We start from the raw sequence: 20334 nt of genomic DNA, 5'->3' as shown, positions 1-20334 counted from the left end.
CTGGTAGTGACAGCTGATACAACTGATCTAAGGGAACATGAGGAAAGCAGGGAGAGAGAAGGCTCTGTGCCTGGCAGAAAATGAGAAGGGAGTGCATCCAAGGTGTAAAGTAAGAGTGGCTGGCACAGGGGCCTATCACAGACCTCAAGCTCTGTGTGTCTTCATAGACTATGGTAGTAGTTCTAAGTTATAACAACAAAAGATCAAAAGCTTCACAATGGGTCTAACTGCCTGCTTTACTAGTTCTACTAACAGATAAAAACCTTGTTTTAAAACACTCTGAATATCTGGCAGTTTTCTTTGCTTCTCTCTGGTACATTTCCACTGTCTCCCAGCTCTCTTCACAACATCTTCTAGAAACATCTAAATTTTTTAACAACTCCCCCCACCCCCACTTTTTTTTTCTTTTCAGAGAAGGACAAAAAAGTCATCAAGTACTGCCTATGAGGCTAATTTTTAAGAATGACATTCATGCTTAGCTACACTTTTCAAAACATGCTCTACTTAATTTATTTTTCAGTCTGCTTTCCTAAACTGCTGATTAAAGATCAATTTATAAACAAGAGATTGTTCCCTCATTACTCATCTTGTTCTTCTGCCCATTTCTGGTAATAATACAGCTTTTAATAGTTGTATAGGGATTTCAGAAGATAAAAGATGAACAATTAATTGGGAAGGGTCAGTGGAAAAAGAGGATCAGAAATCCAGAAGCATTTCAGATAGAATGATAGCTATAAAAAGGTGATTTTCCGACCTTTCTTCCATTTAAATAAAGCCTTAGCAAAGATTTTTATTTTCTTTTACAAGCTAAAGCTAAATCCCCCCATTCAAAATTCAGGTGCTGATTCAATCCCACATCAATGGGAGACCAAAATAGGTGACATGTTAATCTAATAATAAGATTATGTTGATTGAACATGTATAAAACATGGTTACCAGTAACAGCTTTCCCTAGATGAGGAGTGTAGATGGCTAATCCTATCCACGTACAGAAATCCTCCCTCCTGCCAGGTGTTGACAGGACTTCCTAAGGAGTAGCTACAACACTATGTCACCCTCTCTGTTCTAAAGATGGAAAATATCTGTAGCTAGTTCTTTTATCTTCTGAAAGAAACACTATCTGTAGAAGAGGGCCAGAGAACACAGGCAACCTCTTCCTAAGACCTAGGTGCACACAGAAAAATTAAGTAGTTCACTGTTTTCTAGCAGGACAAGTAGATCTTGCCCGAGAGGAGTGAATGGATAAAACGAAGCCAGCTTTAGACACATGACCCAATATGCCCTATCCTGCAGGACCAGGATCATCCTGATTCTGCTCTGCTAAATCTTTGACACAGTTCTGTAACAGTCAATGCTAATTTAAACTGGGTTTATGGCAGTTCCACTCTCCCTTCTGACCTGAGCAGTAGAGCAATGACCTGCCTGTTGTGCCACACTGGCACTATCTGCCTCTGAGGCAAGATGGCTCAAGGAGCTGACCTACCAAATGCTGTCTCAGGCTGGTGGGCAAGGAGAGTTTTCTAACCAGTTTTTGAAGAGCTGCTTTGTTGGTGGTAGGAGAAATCCACTCAACTGTGCAGCATGGGCTTGTGCAACTGGAGAGCATCTTCCAGCGCAAGGGTGAAGAGCTGGGCCACGGCTGCTCCAAATTAGATCACCTACGAAACCAGCCACATAGTTAGCAATCTGGGATGTGGAAATACACATTTTTATTCATTGCAAGACAGACATTTGATGTGCTTTTTACCAAGCAGAAGTTTGGATATTTGCTTTGACTGGTAACAAAGACATTCCTTTCCAAAAGATGGATAGTATTTTAAAATCTACACTTCTTGCAGAGCCCTTTCAAGTTAGTTGCTACAGTATTCTCTTACTTGATACATGAAAAGCAAGTGGAAACTATTTTGAATGCACACTTTCAAGAAATCTGTACTAAAAAGATGATCAAGTAATTTCATGTTTGCTCCAAAAAATATATTCTAAGGACATATTCTGAGTGAATCTGCTGCCCCTGATTCCTGGAAGGATTTAAGATGTAGTTACCAATCTCTGCTCTCACAAATTTTAAGTTATCTGGGTTAATGAGGTTACTAAGGTATATATACAACACCTTAACTGTACACTCCTTATCCTGGGGTTGATGCCATGTTTCTCAGAAGAATTGTAAGGAGAAGGATGGATCAGGACCCACGCCAGGTTTGTCCACTGAAGTAGAGCGTAACTGACTTATCAAAGGGAAACACCAAATTCCAACACCTTGCCTGGATTACATTCACAGGCAGAAAAAAGTATGACAAAGAGGCAGTTTTCTGTTGAGTCTTGCACTGATCATCTAGTATGGATGCCATGGACTGGCCAAATAAAAAACTGGAAGATACACTGATGTGGATAGTTAGCATCCTCAGAAGACTACACAGCAACATTTATAAGTATGTGGTCCTTCTCAAAGGTACCAAGGCAGATTTTGTTTCTATACTGAGATGCAGGGAAGTAAAAAAAAAAGAAGGAATTTCACACAGTGTATTCTTGTCCTCCAGAAAAGCCTGGGATCCTACAGGCATGTTTTCAGGACTGACAGGTACCTGTTTTTAAACTAAATAGCTGAGTTGCATCTTTGAGAACACTGACCAAAATCTATAGATGTATTTAGGCATCTTCATCCTACCTAGGTTCCCAAATCTCACTGAAGCAACAATTACAAACTCCAGAAGTTACAAGTCTAAATGCCTTTATGTCAGATAAAGTTAATGATCCACAAAAAATGTTTAGCGAGAAGCTAAGATCACATCATGGTCATGGACCCCATACTGTGCTCAATGTGTGAGAACAGGTGACACAGGAAGAATTCTAATGCACTGACCATACAGTGGAACATGTGGCCAAATGTATCTAAGGATTGCAGCACTTCTTCCCCCATAATTGTAGTTCCTATAGCAAGGGTGAACAATCTTAACAAAAAGGAGCACAACCCTACTCTAAGGAATAGCTTGGTTGAACTGATCTGGCAGACCTGAAAAAGAGCAAGCCTTGGCAGAGCAGTGATGATTCTGCACTCTCTGTAACTCCCTGTGTGGTTACACCTTTTCTGCCTGGGATGGTGCATTTCTAGATTCTACAAGAGACCCAGCAGCCACATCTTGCTCTTACCGAGATGGGCATTGCAGCCTGTATGGAATATCATATCCCAAAGCTTAAGAAGCATTCCTCCTCACTGTCTAGAATTTAAAAAAAAATAAGAAGGGAAAAAACCCCCCACTTAAATCCTGTTTTTGTTTTAAGATATGCCAAAATGAGATGAAACTACCATAAAGATGGAAAACATATTTTTTAAAACAGTAACAACTTTTGTCCTCCATAACTATTTCCATAGAGATAGATTTTAACAGCTGAATTTTCTTGACTACCAAAAATGAGAAAAGTTAGTTTCCAAACTGTTCCAACAGAAAAAGTCAAAAAGACCATTAGAATCCAGCCAGAAAATGTAGAAAATTGTCTACATCTCTTCAAGCTCTCTAACTCAGCCTCCTGTTTTAAAAGGCTTAGTTGCCAGACAGCAACAAAATAAAACCTTTTTTGAATTCCTGATCTATTTCAAAAACCTACTGCTAGCAACATGTGACCTTCACTGTAAGTATGTGAAAAAGAAGCCAGTAAGAACACTCCTGGCCCTTGAAGTCCTAACAAGAGCAGCAACAGCTTGTTTCTGATGCAGAAGAACCTGCAAAAATTAATAGCTTGGCAGTTTAAAACCAAGAAACCTACATAATGAATTTCAGAATATGCAAGAACATAGCCAATAACGTTATCGTTTTTATATCTGACACAGAAGATTGATATAACCTGAACTACTACTCTGATTCACCTGTTCCAGAGGAATGCTCCAGAGAAAAAAACAACAATCTTTAAAGTGAGCTGAAAAGATCTTGATAAGGTACCTAGCTTTCTCCATTAGATATCTAGTCTAACTGATTCAATTTGAGTCAAACTAGCAGTTTTTATATGGAAGTGAAAAATAACAATTCCTCATTGAACAGAAGTACATTCAGTGTTATCTTTACAATATTAAAATAATTAAAAGCTGTAATCTCAACAGAATTCAGAGTATAATACTGATTTCCATGAAAATAACTGCTTTTTCAAATCCTCTTTTCCTATTTTGGGTGTTAACAGCCTTTTCTCCTTGAAGTATTTGGTTATGCTTGAGATTTAAAAATGTTTTTCTAATTTTGAAATCTTTGCTAATTGCAGGACACAGTGACCATTACCAGCAATCTTGCAGTTCAGCAAAAACAGAGATTGAGAATTTCTTCTATGCTGCATTGTAATAGGACATTTTAAGACAGTATAAACTATAACGGGTCAGAGTATTTAGGCAAAAATAAATAAAAAAGCCCCTTGCCACCACTCCTCTGTAGGGAGAGACATTCTCTAAACAGCACTAATTTAACCTTCAGCTTTCAAAGTAAGAGTCACATGTCACTAAGATCTTTCTTTGGATTCTGTGTTGTATCTGCTCACTTCTGCTGACCATGAGAATTTTTGACTGGACTGGGCTCAGCCTTGAAGCTAAGTTTATTTTTCCAGTTGTTTCCCACATATAAGTATCTTTACTGAGGAATCTAAACCCTATTACACAAATATAATGACCTCAACTGAAGTAAAAAAAACAAAACAAAAAACAACCACCAAACCACCACAGCTTGAGTAACTACTTCCAATCAGTAAACTAGGCAAAAATGACACCCAATGACCTTAAGAGAATTTTTGCTTGTTTTGAAGTGACTTTTCCATTTCTCTAATGTAACCTTATTTTCTTGTGCCAGCTGTTCCCAGGGCATTCCTTACCAACACACACTGTGCTCAGGACATTCAATGCCCAGTGTTAGGAAGAGAGTCTCCATTCCCTCAGTAAACCTTAAAGATATAGCTGGTAGGAACTGAGAACGTACGCACGTGTTGCACCAACAGGAACACACCAGCACACAGACACACAGGCACATGCTTTCACATTGCTTTTCAGTGTACTGGAAACCCACCGTATCCCCCTGCTTGGATGGGTGTTTTTGGAGAAGCACAAGCATAGAGACTAAAATCCTCTGTCTGGAAGCCAGCCCGGTTTAATGAGGGCTCAGATGCACTGCGGTGAATTTTTGGCAATGACCGGGCCAGGAGCTCAATGGAGGCAAGAATCTAAAAAAAAGTAAAAAATAAGTGATCAAATCTGTTGTTCTGAAGTTGTGGCACTCTCTTAAAACCAAAGCCAGAACATCAATTAACTACAGAAAAAAATGTATATACAAATTTAAACAGAAACTTTGAAAAATAAACTACTGAATTGCACTCTGATGTCTATATCCTCAAAAAGCTGTAAGGACATTTTGGGAATAAACTGTCTCATATTCCCCTTTAAAAGAGCATATAAATATCCATCTGGAAGTATAACGTATATAGTTACCTTCTATCTGCCTCCTAGTTTATGCACTAGTAACTACACCTACCACCACTGCAAATAAACACAGCTTTAGCAGCGGTTTGCTTAACACCATTTACCAAAAAGCCAGCAGAGGGAGCTCGTTATTTTTCGTAAACGCCTTAGTTGCACTAAATAAAAAAAAGTAAGGTTCCAGCCAAGCTTTTAGAATTCAAACCTTTCTCAGCAGACATGATAAATCTAGTTTTGTGACAACACTATCAGTTTCCCCTCATAAAGTTTGGGGGAGAGCAAGGAGAGGTGTATAAAGATTTCTGAGAACTTACACAACAAATTTTAATTTGTGTGCCTAATTGTGATTATTAATTTCATTATCTCAGAGTTGCCAACACATAAACACAAGTAATTTTACTAGCTGCTATCTGAATTGAAAATAAGCATTTCTAACTAAACAGCACTAACCAGCTACTGAACCACTACTCTTAGGAAGTCACGTTATCCCACTAATAAAAAAATTCTTGAACTGGCCAATGATCTTTATTTTTAATATTTAAACTGTAAAGTCTACTCAATATTTCTCACCTGTGGAAAAAGGGGTCTCTCATCTCTTTTCTTTTTTAAGCATTCTGCCATTAGTCTCTTCATAGCTTTTGGACAGTTGCTCCGTACTTTGCTGAGGTCTGGAGATAAGTATCCTCGTCCCACCATAAAAATTATCTTTATTTGAGGGGAACAAAGATGAAAGGGGAAGAAGATGAGTCCATAAAACAAGCAGTAACAAAAGATGAACATTTTGCTAGACCATTTTAGTCCCAGAAGCAAGTTTTCTGCTCCCAGGAAACATTACCTGTTATTGAAATTACTAAGTTTCTTAGAGCAATACTTGATAACCTACTTAGTTCAGAGGAAAAAACTCACATTTTATTTTTTTCTCCGCCTCCTGAGAGAGATTTCTGTGGAACTTGAACACTAGTAAATGGTTGCCATTTTTAGCAATAACCATCTAAGGAAGGGTTCTTCGATGTCAAAAACTGTTCCCAAAAAAATGTTACATAAACAATAAACAACTCTGTGTCAGGAACAGAATGCCTAAAATAAAATATTCTGTTTTATATTATAAGTCAACAGCAAATTCACACTGAAAGGCATTTTTAGAAACAGATGGGCTTCAGATATTAAAACCCCCTACCTTTTGAGAATAAATTCCTTTACGCACTTTTCCACTACAAAAGCTTATTCTTGACATCTGACCATCTTCCCCTCCAAAACAAACAAACAAAAAAACCCCCAAAACTAAACCAACAAAACCTCAAAAGAAAAACTGCCTCTCCTCTGGAGGAGACAGACAGGCTTTGTATTTTGACAGTAATTACTTTAACATGGAACGCTTACATTTCACCTAAGGATAAAGCTTAAGCATAAAACAAAGTAAACTAATAGAAAGCAGGAAGGTCTAAATATGGTTATTGTTCTGTTAAACATATAAAAAAACCCATCAAACATCATCATGTCGAGCCAAGGTCAAATGCAATGTGGTTTGAGTAGTGCAGTCATGCTGACACGAAAAAAGCCCTTTCAAACTAGCTCATCAAAGACCCATTCATATTGCAGCAGATAATCACTACCTTTTCTGAATACTCTGAGAGTCCCAGCAGGTGTATCATACCTTATATTTAACGAAGTCTAACTAATTCATATCTTTACACTGGCAAAAAAGAAAAAGAAACAACAACAGAAAAGCCCCACATCTCAAGCAAGCTTTACATGTTATTTATACTAACATAGTTCTGGTCCTGTTTCAACTTTCTGATTCAGTCGCATCTGTGTTGGCATCAAGGAGTGTAGAACTTCCATATGGTTTCTTTAGAAATCCCCAAGTGCCAGAGCTATACTTCATAGTAAAGACTGGTCTACCCTATCCCTTACCTCTGCTGCAATGAGACTCACCATCATCAATAAGTTACTCTTTTCTAAATAATTACACTACTTGAGTTGAAACTATTAAAGTGTTGTTATTAATGTTACCAATACTATCTTTCCAAATAAAACAGGGATTAAACCTTTATTTTAACTAAGATAAAAGAATATCACTAAAACAACAGACTTAGTCTGTCTAGAAAAACCTCTTCTAGTGAGAGAAACACTCTGAGGTGAAACAAAAATGATGCTTTGCTCACTAAGGTTCTTACTTTTGTCATAGCAGCTGATGTAGATGCACCAACACAGTGGTATTTATGTCTTTTCAGACAACAGACCACCGAGACACTAGATCACATTTTATATGTTGGCTTCACTTGCAATTTAGAATTTGTTTCAGCACTCAGCTGTTAGCACACACAGCAAATGGGTTCATCTTTCAAATCTCAAAAAAACCACCAACCAACAATGCATGAACACTGCTTTTAGAAGGCTCTATCTATCTGGCCAGGAATCCAGACATTCCCCTTCTTTCAAAAGGCAAATAAAAATACTAAGTAAAAAAAAGGAGTCACTCCAAATTTGATGAATTGGGATTAAGAGTTCTGACAAATATGGAAGCAGCCTTATAAAATGGCATTCACAGATGAACGTTGCTATGGTTGCAATTCTCAAGTACTGACAGTGAAAAAACAAGGGATGCAGACACAGATACATAAATATATCACCACCCAGACATGAAATAGTTTACACCAAAGATCTTGATGCATAGATGCTATTTCCAGATTAGACAGAGGAATAATGAATCAGATATGCCTTCCCAAATGTGCCTATCCTGTGGTGATATATTACAGGCATGAGGTATCTTTGGACTTAAGGAATATTTGTTCACAATTAAATAATCTTCTTACAGGATCCATAATTCTGGAAAGTCACATACTCCATCAAGCAGGATTTGAGAAATGCTGATATCCTGAAATTCAATTAGATGGTGCATGCATTTCTTAAGACTGAAATGAATATAAAGCATTCAGCGAGATGATTGCTGTTCCATTCTGTCAGTCCTGTTGCTGAACTACTGCTCAATGCAAGGGGAAGCAGGGGGAGGAAAGAGGAATAACTGAACACATGGAGGATCATTTCACCTTTACAGAACTATTCTAAACTAGATTACTATTAACTAACCTGCTCTCTCCCTAATAAGTATCCTGGCAACCAGCTCAGAAGCTGAAAATCTATACTTGAAGTAAAAAAGAACAAAAAAATACCTCCAGAGAAGTAAATTGGTGCTATGTTGCTGAGGCAGATCTAGACGATGTAGAAACGTCATCTCGTAACATTAGAATCAGAAACACAAATCAAACACACAAAACAGCAGAATGTGCACCTCAGAAGGCTGAATCAATCTCCATTTCAGGCCACAGTTGACTCAAGTCAACCCCTTCCCTTACCTGGTCCCTGTTGTTGATGTTTGAGTATGGTAACTGTCCAGTCATCAGTTCATAAAGAACAATCCCAAACGCATACACGTCCGACTGAAAGCTATATGGGTTTTTATCTTGCATTCTAATAACTTCTGGTGCCTGTACCATGAAAGGAAAGAAGAAATTTTTATTTCACCATATCAGGCTGCACCTCACATACGAGGAACAAAACACAGACTTGTCCCGAGTGTAACAGCTGCAAGGCCTAATCTTGCCTTCAGATGTTACCAGGTCCTAATATAGAGTGTATGTTGACATGAATCTCAAAATCCATCGGTTCATTTTAGCTTAGTGATCCCTTTATTCATCTGCAACAGAACAAAATTACCTTGTCCAGGACAAGAAGCTATTTTGAAACTAGAATTATGACAACACTTAAAATAATACCAATAACAAAGCCTTCAGTTTTTTTTTCAGGGAGTAAAGGCAAGTTGTACAACCTCTTGAGAGTAACCATGTTTGAATCATTAAAAGAACATCTTGCTTTTGGCTGAGCTAGTTCCTCTGCTCCTTTGCACGATGTTTTCCATGGCTTTTCCTTCTCCTTAACCCTGGTTTAATCATATCCTTAGCCACTATTTTCAGCTTAAGCCACAGAATAAGGGATGAAGACACTAACACTTTTTTTTTTTTTGGCTGACCACTGGAAAACTCATGTTTAAAGAAAAGCATTCATTTAGTACTTCATATTACTGCTTATCTTTTCCAGCTTAAGACAGCTTGTACACAACTTTGGCCAAAGGCAATTAAATTTTTTGAAACAAACACACCACTTCTCCCTTGCTTACCATCCATAGAATAGATCCAGACAACTGTTCAAACTGATGGGATCCACTCCATCGTGATTTCACTGTAGCTAGACCAAAATCACCTATTTTTACTGTGAGGTCTTCATGAAGAAAAATATCTAAGGGGGAAATGTTAAGGGAAAACAAGCAAGCAGTACTGGTCTCATCCTACAAGAACAATAAACAGCAACAAATCAGCAATATAAGACACAACAGTTTTAACCATCCACCACTATTGAAGAAGGTTTTCATATAATACAGGTTCTTAGCAGCCTACATTGTGAATTATGGTACTTAAGGGTTACATCATTAATGACTGGGCTAGTGCTGAACAGACCATGGTCCAGGTGGTGTTCTTGAAATGCCAAGTACTTTATTGAAATGCCAAGTATGAGACAAGCTGAAAATAATCCATGAGTGAACCGGCATAATCTTTCACTAATTGCAGAAACCAAATGGTGCAAAAATCTTTTTGGGATACCAAAATGAAACTTGCTACATTATTGCAATCACATCACTAGACATGGTAAGTATTCCTTAAGTTGCTACTAGTGATATTACTACTTCTCAACAAAATTTCAATTCAGCAAATATCCAGGCACGAACAGCTTTTCACATCAGAAAGTCCATTTCTGGCAGAAAAAAGCCCACAAGACAAACTAAAAAACCACAACGACCCAGGAATGCTGTCACGTTCCACAGCCACATCTCTGGGAAAGGATACTATTACTCTTGAGGTCTCTGTGGATGATTGACTTGGCATGCAAATAACTGAAAAGGAACATCATAGATTAGGTGGATTAAATTATATTTCACTAATCAACAACTCAAAATTCACTGTATTGCTGAAACACAAACTCTGTAGATATTCAAACTGCACATATTATCAAGGTGGTAAAACTTTGGTTATCCATGACAGCTCCTGCAACAGTCAAAGGAAAAAACCCAACCCAAAATAAAATAAAGCTTACATTTCTAGCTCAAACCTGATGCTGCTGAAGAATGAAATAACAACTATGCACCAACTTCTGCTTTTCAGTTCTAACTCAATAAAATATTCTAACTAAAAAAAAATAAAGTAACTTCAGTAGTTTTTTACACATCATTCATTCAGTGCTGAGGGTTCTGTCTCCCAGCCTAAATGGTGACTGTCAAGACACTTTGCAGGCCAGTCACATCTTTAGGTAAGGTGTTTCTAAATTGCAGGAGCTAAATGTGCTTCCCAGTCAGTGTGTACTCAAGTATGCTGACTGCTGTTTAGCATGGGACTGGGAAAAAGATCCCCCGACTGCAGACTGGATAATAGATTGCAGGGAACACAGAGGAGAGTACTTGCCCCACAGCACAGATACAGCCTAAATTAGGCAGCTAGTCTCCCATGGCTCTTTGTTTAGTCAATTAGATTGGCACAAACCTGCTGGAAAAGCCCCAGTTTGTGTCTCTGCTTTGAATCATGCTCATAAAACAGCTCCTGCGTCTCCACTACCTACAGAGGGAGCCTGGGGAGACGAGCAGGCTAACAGAGGGCCGAGGCTGGTTGCTGCAAACACCTCCTACACCTCCTGACAGAAAATGTAATAGAGCACTTAGTAGAAAAATGGCACAATTAACTGCAATCATCACAGAGGTTTTCCTGCTGGAGGGCGATTTCTCTGATCTTACATCAGTGTTCTGATTTTGACACACAATATTAGGCTAGTTTTGTAAACTCTCACTCACTCAATTGCCCTCTATGGGAGTAAGGATTACTTACACTCCTTAGAACACAGTAGGTATGTTTTCTTCAAATGCTGAAATCTATTATTAAGAGAGCCACAATACTTAAAAGAAAAGGAGAAAAAAAAAATTATTTTTGCTAACAGGGCTGCCTGCCTTCTGCACTGTCTTACAGGATTCTGTTCTTTCTTTCACAGGGTGTTTCTTTTTAAACTATGTTTTACCTCCTACCATAAGACTATCTGCGCTCTGAAGATCATAAAGCCTGGAACAGAAATCTTTGCTCACAAGATTGCAAGTTTAACTACACTGTAATTACCTTTATTCTACTATCTAAGACTACATTTCCTTGATGATTCTCGTTTCCCTACATTCCAAAAACACGAAGTCTATCTCACTCATCAAAACAATGAACACTTCATCAAATAGTTTGAACACCAAGGCAGGAGCCTGGGGTTGGCAAAGTGAGCAGAGAGTTGGCCTTATTTGCCAATGTCAGTCAGAGCGTGAAGGGGATAAACAAACATTGCCCCGATATTCATTTGCAAACAGGTAACATGATACTTACTCCATGCCTTGTGCAGTCTGTCGTGCAATATCAATTAGCTTGATCATTTCAAATTTGGTCTCAATTATATGTAGATGGTGATATAAGCTGGACCCCTCACACCATTGTGTAACAATAGCCAACTGGGGTTTTGTTGAATAACCCATGAAAAGCAGGATATTCACATGTCGTGTTTTCCTGTTGAAAAAAAAAAAAAAAATTAGAAGGGAATCAGGCAGATCAGGAAATCAGAAAAAACCCAGGCAGGTCCATCACAGTCTAAATATGTATTTCTAAGCTGGAGTTGTTGGGTAAATCTCAACTTTTACTAAGAAAACATAACCTGTTGCTAGATTTAGTTTAATGACGAATTCCTGCAATTAGCCTTTTTAATCATAAGGACATGAAACAGCTATTCTGGGGTAAGCACTGTTTCCTCTTGCTCTTGCAAGTAACCCAGCACAGGACTGCTCAGAAGATGCTGTACCACTAGCTCCCCACGGGACAGCAAGGTTTTGCAGGCAGGTCTCCTTCTGTGTAATGTCAGTCCAGCTAGGAGATGTTGCTGCCCATAAGGAGGGCATCCAAAATGAAATTCCAGTCTCAGAGGTTTCCAGGAAGAACAATCCTTTTGTTCAGAAACCATCAACATACTTTCTTGAGAAGGATTCAGTTTTTCTTAGTGCTTTATTTGACAAGAATTTTGTACCCTCTATGGATCCAGCATACAAGAAAGGATTGAACCACGTATGGAGACTGTACCTCAGTAAGGTTACAATAGGAACTTGTTTCCAAACAGCACTGGGAGAGACTGGAGTTCACTACAGAGATCTGGCCAGATTAAATCAAACCTATTTCAAAGATGGAGCAACTCCAGGCAGAAAAACTTCACAACAAACAATGCAGAGAGGATTATCTCAGTAGATAGCCCAGTAAATTCAAGGCCTGAAATAATCTGCTGATACACTATGAGATCTGAAAGGTTCTTGTCACCCTCCATGAATAGCCAATCACATTTTATTGTCATCAAATGGACATGAAGAACTACATACCTTCAAACATATCAATGAAATATTACAGACATGAAGCACCTAAGAATTCTGAAGTGTTTCCTGGCTTTCCCAGGGGCTCAGAAAAAAATAGAGGCAACCTGCTTCCAACACAGCTCAGTCCTGAAGGCAGTCAGCTCACTGCTGATGAAACTTGATGGACCAAGCATAAAACCTGTGGTAGCCTCTTCTTAAATCTATGCTGCTGCTGCACATGGCAGAACTCTTACGTTTTTTATATTAAAAAAACAATGTGGGAGCCTAAAATGTGAAGCCCTTTGTCCTCTCAGCAATGCAGACTAGGGCAGTTCTGAGTGACTGTGCCTTTTTCAAGTTCAAGGATTTGTCAGGTGAGGCTGAGAGTAACTGCTGAGTGAATAAAAAATAAGCAGTTTCTGGCACATCCTACCTCAAAGCTGTGAAAGTAATGATGAATCTTAATGGCAAAGGCACAACTACAGGTAGATCTGGCTTGTCTGGGTTAAAGAATAGGACAAGTGCCTATTTACTGTATGTGCTGAAATGATCAACAACAGGGAAAGGCTGGACTCCAGGGTATGGGACTCCCAGCAGAAATCTTGACGAGGTATGAGATAGAAGATTTTTTTATTTCATAAAGTTCTTCCAAGCAGGTATGTCAAAAATATGCAGAGATATCCGAAGTAGAATACCCCAGAAAGCCTCTGCTTCCACACCTATGGGCTTAGAGTTTTCAGAACTAACATTTCCTAGGGGAGAAGGCTGATCACCCACTTTTCGTTGTGTAGCTTACTGGGGATGCTACTCCAGCACAGGCACCCAGCTCAATACATCAGTTTTCCAGAGGCAAAAAATCCCATTCTTTCTATTTGGTTTCCTAAAACAGAATTATCCTTGAGACTTCTCAAGCCTGTACTTGGCTGCTAATGGTCTTCCCTAATAAATATTCTATTGTATGGTATTGATGGATCCTCTTTTAAGTACTGTATCCAAGACAAATACTCTGAAAAATTACAGCCAGTAGACATAATGAAATAAAGAAGTTACTTCATGAGAAATACACTTAAAAAAAGCCTGAAAGAGAAGACAATGCTGCTGAACAGAAACTATTAAACAATGGATACTATGGGTAGTGCTCTAGCTCAAAACCAACCATTAGTCTTGCTCTCCTTCAATCTCAAAAGGTGGATGAGAGATAAAAAAAAGCCTACAGTTCACACTCAGGCATGACTGTGCCCTGGGCGCAGTACAATAGCACAGACCAGTCCTGTCTCAAGTGTTTAGACATAAATATATATCCAGGACGTAGCTGTACAGAAAAAAACACACAGAGGAAGGAAGAACTAGCAGTGGATAAAAGAAATATTGAAAAATGGCAAGTTATATTTTCTGCTTAAAGTATCATCTTGGAGGAGTAAGACCAGTATGTTCTAACGGAAATCTAAAATTCTAGTATTAATGAAGCATAAATCTACACACATTTTTTTACATTGTTAAAAATATTCTTACCTGAGCACTCCTACTTCATTTTTGAAAGCCTGTAACTGTTGAGGTGTGGGTGCTGTAACGTTCAACATTTTCACTGCCACGTCACCTTTAAAACAGCAATTTTTAATAAGTGCCATTGATACATATTTTACTATTGAGAAAATGCTATAGAGAGCATCAGAAATACTGAGATGCCCTATATTCTAGCTACAATATTAAAATAAGTAAATAGTCTGGAAAATGTATAAACACTATTATTATTTTACTCTGAGAAATCCTAGCCAAGTCAAAGCTTTCCAAATACACACTTGAAATCTTCATTCATCAAGATGGATACTTCAGCTTTTCTAGTAATTATGTTTCATCTTTACCCTAACAATTACCCTATTCATAAAAACATGCAAGAGCTGAGTTTCTAAGCAGTTTCAAGTTCTGACATTAAGTATTTAGCACACTACTTATTAATTTAAAAGTTAAATTTAAGACTCTTAAATGGACTCGCCCCAATATGTCCATATGTCTCTTGTATGAGGAGCCCAGAACTGGACCCAGGACTCCAGGTGTGACCTCACCAGTGCTGAGGTGAAGGATCACTTCCCTTAACCTCGTGGTTGCCTAATGAAGTGCTTTGCCTAATGAAGCCCAGGATATCATTAGCCATCTTTGCAGCATGGGGACACTAGTGACTCATGGTCAACCTGGTGTTCTCCAGAATCCCCAAGAGCTTTCTGTGAATCTGCTTCGCAGCTGGGTGACCTCCAGCAGGCAATGTTACTTGCTTAAGAATAACTGTTTGCCATGACAGCTACATACCATGCCACTTTCCTTTGTAGACTGTTCCAAATGATCCAGATCCTATCCTTTGTCCAACTGTGATCTGTCCATCTGGTATCTCCCAATCATCACTTGAATCCCGTCGACCAAGGGTTTTCTTTATAGGTATGCATAAACAATAAAAAGGAAGAAAGCAAGCCCATTAATGTCTGTGAAACATTCAAGTCCTAAAAATAATTTAAGTCCTAAAAGTCCTTTCAGCTATTGCTTTTGACTTCAAGTCAGCCACAAAACCATATCACACAGGTATACTAAATAATTTCCTGGCATGAAATGTCTGCCACAGGTTCCCAGCAGTGTTAAAACCAGTAAACATTAAGAAACTCTTACCAAAAAGAGTGTATAATTTATTTGTTGATTCTTACTCAATTAGAACGGTATTTTTTTAATTTAAATGAGTGCAGACATTTTTAGGTCTAATTACATTTCAGAATCACTAGAGAACTTTCAAAGTTCATGAATCACACAGGATACGTGAAGCTGTTATTTGAAGGGAAAAAGGAATTGCAATATGAAGCACACCAAAACCTACAGGTGCAATGCAGTGAAAGTGAGTATAGTACATTCTTTAAATTATTTATATCAGTCCCACCATTTCAGTATTATTTATTGGTTTAAAGTCCTAGATCGTTACCATACTTATCTCCAAAATCATTCAGAAGGTTCCAATGAAAGTAAAGTGAGAGGAACACGGTCTTGTAGTATTTCTACACTATAAATATACCACGCTACAAATGAAAATAGCTGATCTTTTCCTTACCATTCTGTTTCTGTCTTCTGAGGATGAGGATGATTTCCTTTCCCGCTGGGGTCCTGGTGACTTCTGTAACGCTTTCACATTGGTGAGTGACCCAGGCAAAGAGGCGGGAGGCGTTGCAGACAAACCCGCAGTTGAACCTAAATTTTAGAAACAGGATAATTTTATCTGTAAGAAGCCAGCTTACAAGAATGTATTGATGTTAGGTGCAAGAATTGCGTCTTAAGATGCAGTATCTCCAAACATCAATGTATATGTTAAGAGGGAACAAGCATATACTAGGAATATTGTCTTAATATTAGATTAGTGCTCAAGTCTTAGATTTCAGGAAGAGACAGACCTAGAGGAAAAATCCCTGTGTACCAGATAGCCCCAGTCTCTTGTTGATGAGCTATCAGAAAGACAATGCCTCTTTAAATAGAAAAAAACCCCCAACAAACTATTTTTTAATTCCACCAGTTTCTTTGAAAAGTAGTAGCATTTTAGTTAGCAGCAGCTACCTCTCAGATTTCTTGTAGCTAGCCTTTTAGAGACCCAATAAATAGCTGAAATACTGTACTTTGGAATCAGAATAGACTAAATGCAAAAAACTGGCATTTTTTTCTAGTTGAGTCTCCAAGTGCCACCTGAAAACCATTTGGCTGTTTTAAAGCTATCTCTTAGCAGAGAGTTCTTATTTAAAAATAAGTATTAGACTGCAGAAAGGATTAAAAAAGAACAAGTACTTTAGTTAGATATTTGAAGTATATTCTATTAAATACAGAAAGAACAGTACATCTGTAGCCTACATGTTATCTAAACAAATCTATGCAGGAAAATGTTACTAACAGAGCAGTGTTTCAGAGCCCCAGTGGCTCTTTACAAATAGAGCACTGCTTTTTAAAATACACCATAATTATTCGTAACAAGGTTATGCTGACCCTCCTAATGCAAAGGACATAAAATAGGGTCAACTGTTAATTAAATTCATGCCGCTCCGCTAAACAATGTATGTCACTGTACAAAACCTCCAGCATTCCAATGCTTTCTCTCACTTCTGTGCTCTGGGAAGTGGTTGAAGACCACACTCCTCCTCATATTCCTTCAGAAACCCCCTTCTTACAAAACATTGTCTCTTAATGACAACTTGAGTTAAAAAAATGACTTTGTGACTTTTAAAGCTGTTGCTTAAGTTCAGTCACTCAGTGTGTGCCAATTTATCAGACTATATATATCCATCACTGCCTGTCCTCACTGAGCTAAAATACATACACTGAGAAGTGGAAGCCCAAAATAATGACATACCAACATAAAAAATGGGACATAGCATCCTAAACTTTGTTGTGCTAACACGTGCTAAAGCAACAATGATGATACATACTGGGCATCCTAACTACATTTACAAGCAGCTGGGAGCCAGTGACCTGTGGCCAGTGGCCTGTTATGGTCACCATAGTGTCATACATTTATTGTCTGTCTGAAATCACAAATACATGGAATTAAATGTATGATGCTCCCAGAACACAAGCAATTTTCCAAAAGTTTACTGGGCTACAGACTTTCTCTGTAAAATCAAAGCACTACTAGAGTGCGTTTTCTTTAGAGACAACTCTCCTGTTTAATACCATGATATAGAATATTCAATACCATGATATAATGAAATGTAATACCATGATATAGAAGCACTAGCACAATATTCACCCTTCACCGAAAATGCTTACAGCACATGGTAGGACATTATAGTTGGTCTGTTCATGACAATACCAGGCCTGTTTTCCAAGTTATTAGAGTAGAATAGTTCAGATAATGTTGGACTTAAGTCATTAGCTTGGACTCTGAAGCTGTACGTAACGTATTCCATTCAGTAGCCAGTTTGCTTGCTGGGGACACCTGTCTTCTTACAAAGACTTCTGGAAGTACTTTACAATTTCGTAAGGTCAACTGCCCTTGATATGTTCTGAAACAAGAGTCTTTGAAACAGCCAAGACGGTAGCATTTGAAAACCACACTACATGCACTGAATTACCCATTTCTACATATATACGTATAGACAAAAATATTTACATTTCATGCTATTACTCAATAGTTGGTTTCTCCAGCATATAAAATCCCACAGAGTTTTTTTGGGATTTGTGCAATACAACAGATCCATTGACAGCTTTAGGCCTGGATTACCCCCAGAGTCAATGACGTGAAAATAGAAGAGTCTTACTTATTCACATGGCACAGGACACAAACAAATACTGTTTCATTGGGAATTTACTAACTAAATAAGAACTCCATGGTCTAAGCCATTGAGGGCCCCAATGTGGTATTGGCAACACATTTTCAAAATTAAGTATCTTTTGAAAGCTGACATGACACATCACTTGAAAAGCTTGAGACCTAACAAGATATCAATGGAAATGTTTGTAATTCACATTTGATTTCCTACATTCCTTTTCAAAACAGAGAATAATAAATATAGGAAACTCTTAAAGCACTGAACTGACTTAAACTGAACAGTCAAGGAAATTCTAAGTTGAGGACATCACTTTGTCTTTAAAATCATAGCAGTGCAATTCAAGGACCTTTGCTTAAAAAAAACTATGTTAAGGTCCACATAAAACCATCAACTATGAAATTCCTTGCCTTTGAAGCTTTAAGTCAGACTTTATATATAGTAATTTTCAAGCGTGTACAGGTGAAAGTGAGTATGTGTGAAAAGCACATTCAAAGCATTCCAGCCAGGCTAAGCAAAAAACAGAGGTGTTCTGATAAACTCACACACTTACATACACACGGTGTGAGGGTGAGGCACAAACAGCATCTGTGGTTTTACTTATTTTGTTTGGGTGAAAACAAGAAAGAAGAGCCCAACTACCTCTGAACACTGGGCCAGGCTCAAAATCAAACACTATTTCACTGGGGACAGAATGAAGGAGGGGACTGGGAGTCCGGGATTGGTATTTCCGAAGACAGCGCATCAGCTGGTTCAAAGGGGCTGTTAGAGAGAAAGAGACGGGCAGGCAGAGACAGAAAGACAGACACATAGAAGAAATGAAAGAAGTCATGGGAAATAACTAGGATGCTTTGACTCCTATTCATAGATTGCTTCGGTACTTTGAAGGGAAAAAAAAATTAATCAATTACTAATAACACTGTTTCAGGACTGGGAATAGCCAATTGTTTTCAGATGCCAAGCAGACAGTTTATGACCAAAAGTTAAAACCAACATGATAGCACAACATTTAAATGCTGGACAAAATGGGCAAAACTGTGGAGTGCCACACCTATCAACACATACAAAAATAGCTAAAACTGGTAGCTTTAAATTAGTAGGATTGCAGGAGTAAAGGAAGCTTCTGTTTAAAAAGCATTCTATTGCTGGCATAAGAAAAAAACAGCTCCATCAAACACAATGCAGAAGGAAGGTACCATCCTACCAACTACCAGATTTATGATAGCCCACAGTACAAAACCCTCAGGATCAGGAGAGACTGTACCAAGGTAATATCGACTTCACTTACAGTGGAAGCATGATATAATTAGTAGGAGATTACTGTGTTAATGACTTGGAGTTTGAAAAACTGCCATATGCCTGCTCTACTTATTATTTTTTTATTTCTATATTATGATTATATTCATAGAAATACATACAGCAGATAAGAAGCCCTCTCAGGACCTTGACAGCGAGTGGTAGGAAGTGACTTAACAGGCCCGTGCATCACATGAAGAAAAATAAATATTTTAGCACTAGTTCTGACTTAATTGTGATTTAGGGCTGCATGTTACTGAAGGAAACATAAAAAGACTTGGCTTTCACTTAAGGTCCTAATAACCTGGTTCCAAGAGTAGCACAGGCATGCAGTACAGCAAAGCAGCATCTTCAGCAGGGGCAGAGGGGGAGAAGAACTGGAGGATTTCATGCTGCTTTAGGATGCAGCAGTTCATATGGAGGGTCTACCATGTTGATGGTTTTCAATGAAAACCCCTGTTGTCTCCATGGTTAGAAAGGTAACAACAGGCATAAAAATCTCTGAGAGTTGGGAAGTTGTAGCATATCTGTATGCAGCCATGTGAGTGAACGAGTGTGTGTGTAAGAGCAAAAAAGTGATGGTGCAAGATAATTTTAAAACTAAAAAAAACTATATATACACCACTTCAAAACTTTTTCTCCTTCTGTCTCCCCCACTCCCAGAATGACCAGCAAATGGCTCAAACCTTTGTCAGACAAATATTAAGTTCACGGGCAAGCAAATGCAAATTCATTTTTTGTTCTAGTCATATTTTCCTTTGTGCCTGTGTTTTGTACAAGGAAGTAGAACAAAGGGAAGGGACAAAGCACTTGTGTAATTAAATATAGCACAGTAGCTAGGTTGAACA

General features: G+C 38.2%; 1 protein-coding gene across 2 annotated transcripts in view; it reads right to left on the bottom strand.

Annotated features, from left to right (window-relative positions):
- BRAF (B-Raf proto-oncogene, serine/threonine kinase) overlaps positions 1 to 20334 on the bottom strand; it is an 84836-nt gene that overhangs the window by 9630 nt on the left and 54872 nt on the right. Inside the window, exons 10-19 of one of the 2 annotated variants that reach the window (XM_051640536.1) lie at positions 18833 to 18952; positions 15994 to 16130; positions 15213 to 15330; positions 14421 to 14505; positions 11905 to 12081; positions 10345 to 10391; positions 9621 to 9739; positions 8800 to 8931; positions 6014 to 6148; positions 5037 to 5190 (exon numbers count right to left, since the gene is read on the bottom strand). In XM_051640536.1, coding sequence (XP_051496496.1) covers positions 5037 to 5190; positions 6014 to 6148; positions 8800 to 8931; positions 9621 to 9739; positions 10345 to 10391; positions 11905 to 12081; positions 14421 to 14505; positions 15213 to 15330; positions 15994 to 16130; positions 18833 to 18952 — 1224 coding nt within the window. The remainder of the gene's footprint in view (positions 1 to 5036; positions 5191 to 6013; positions 6149 to 8799; positions 8932 to 9620; positions 9740 to 10344; positions 10392 to 11904; positions 12082 to 14420; positions 14506 to 15212; positions 15331 to 15993; positions 16131 to 18832; positions 18953 to 20334) is intronic. The other variant, XM_051640543.1, reaches the window with a different exon arrangement.

This window comes from Apus apus, chromosome 1 (genome assembly GCF_020740795.1).
Source record: "Apus apus isolate bApuApu2 chromosome 1, bApuApu2.pri.cur, whole genome shotgun sequence".
Lineage (NCBI taxonomy): Eukaryota > Metazoa > Chordata > Aves > Apodiformes > Apodidae > Apus > Apus apus.
The sequence above is the reverse complement of the archived record's forward strand: the minus strand, read 5'-3'. Positions and strand labels throughout refer to the sequence as shown.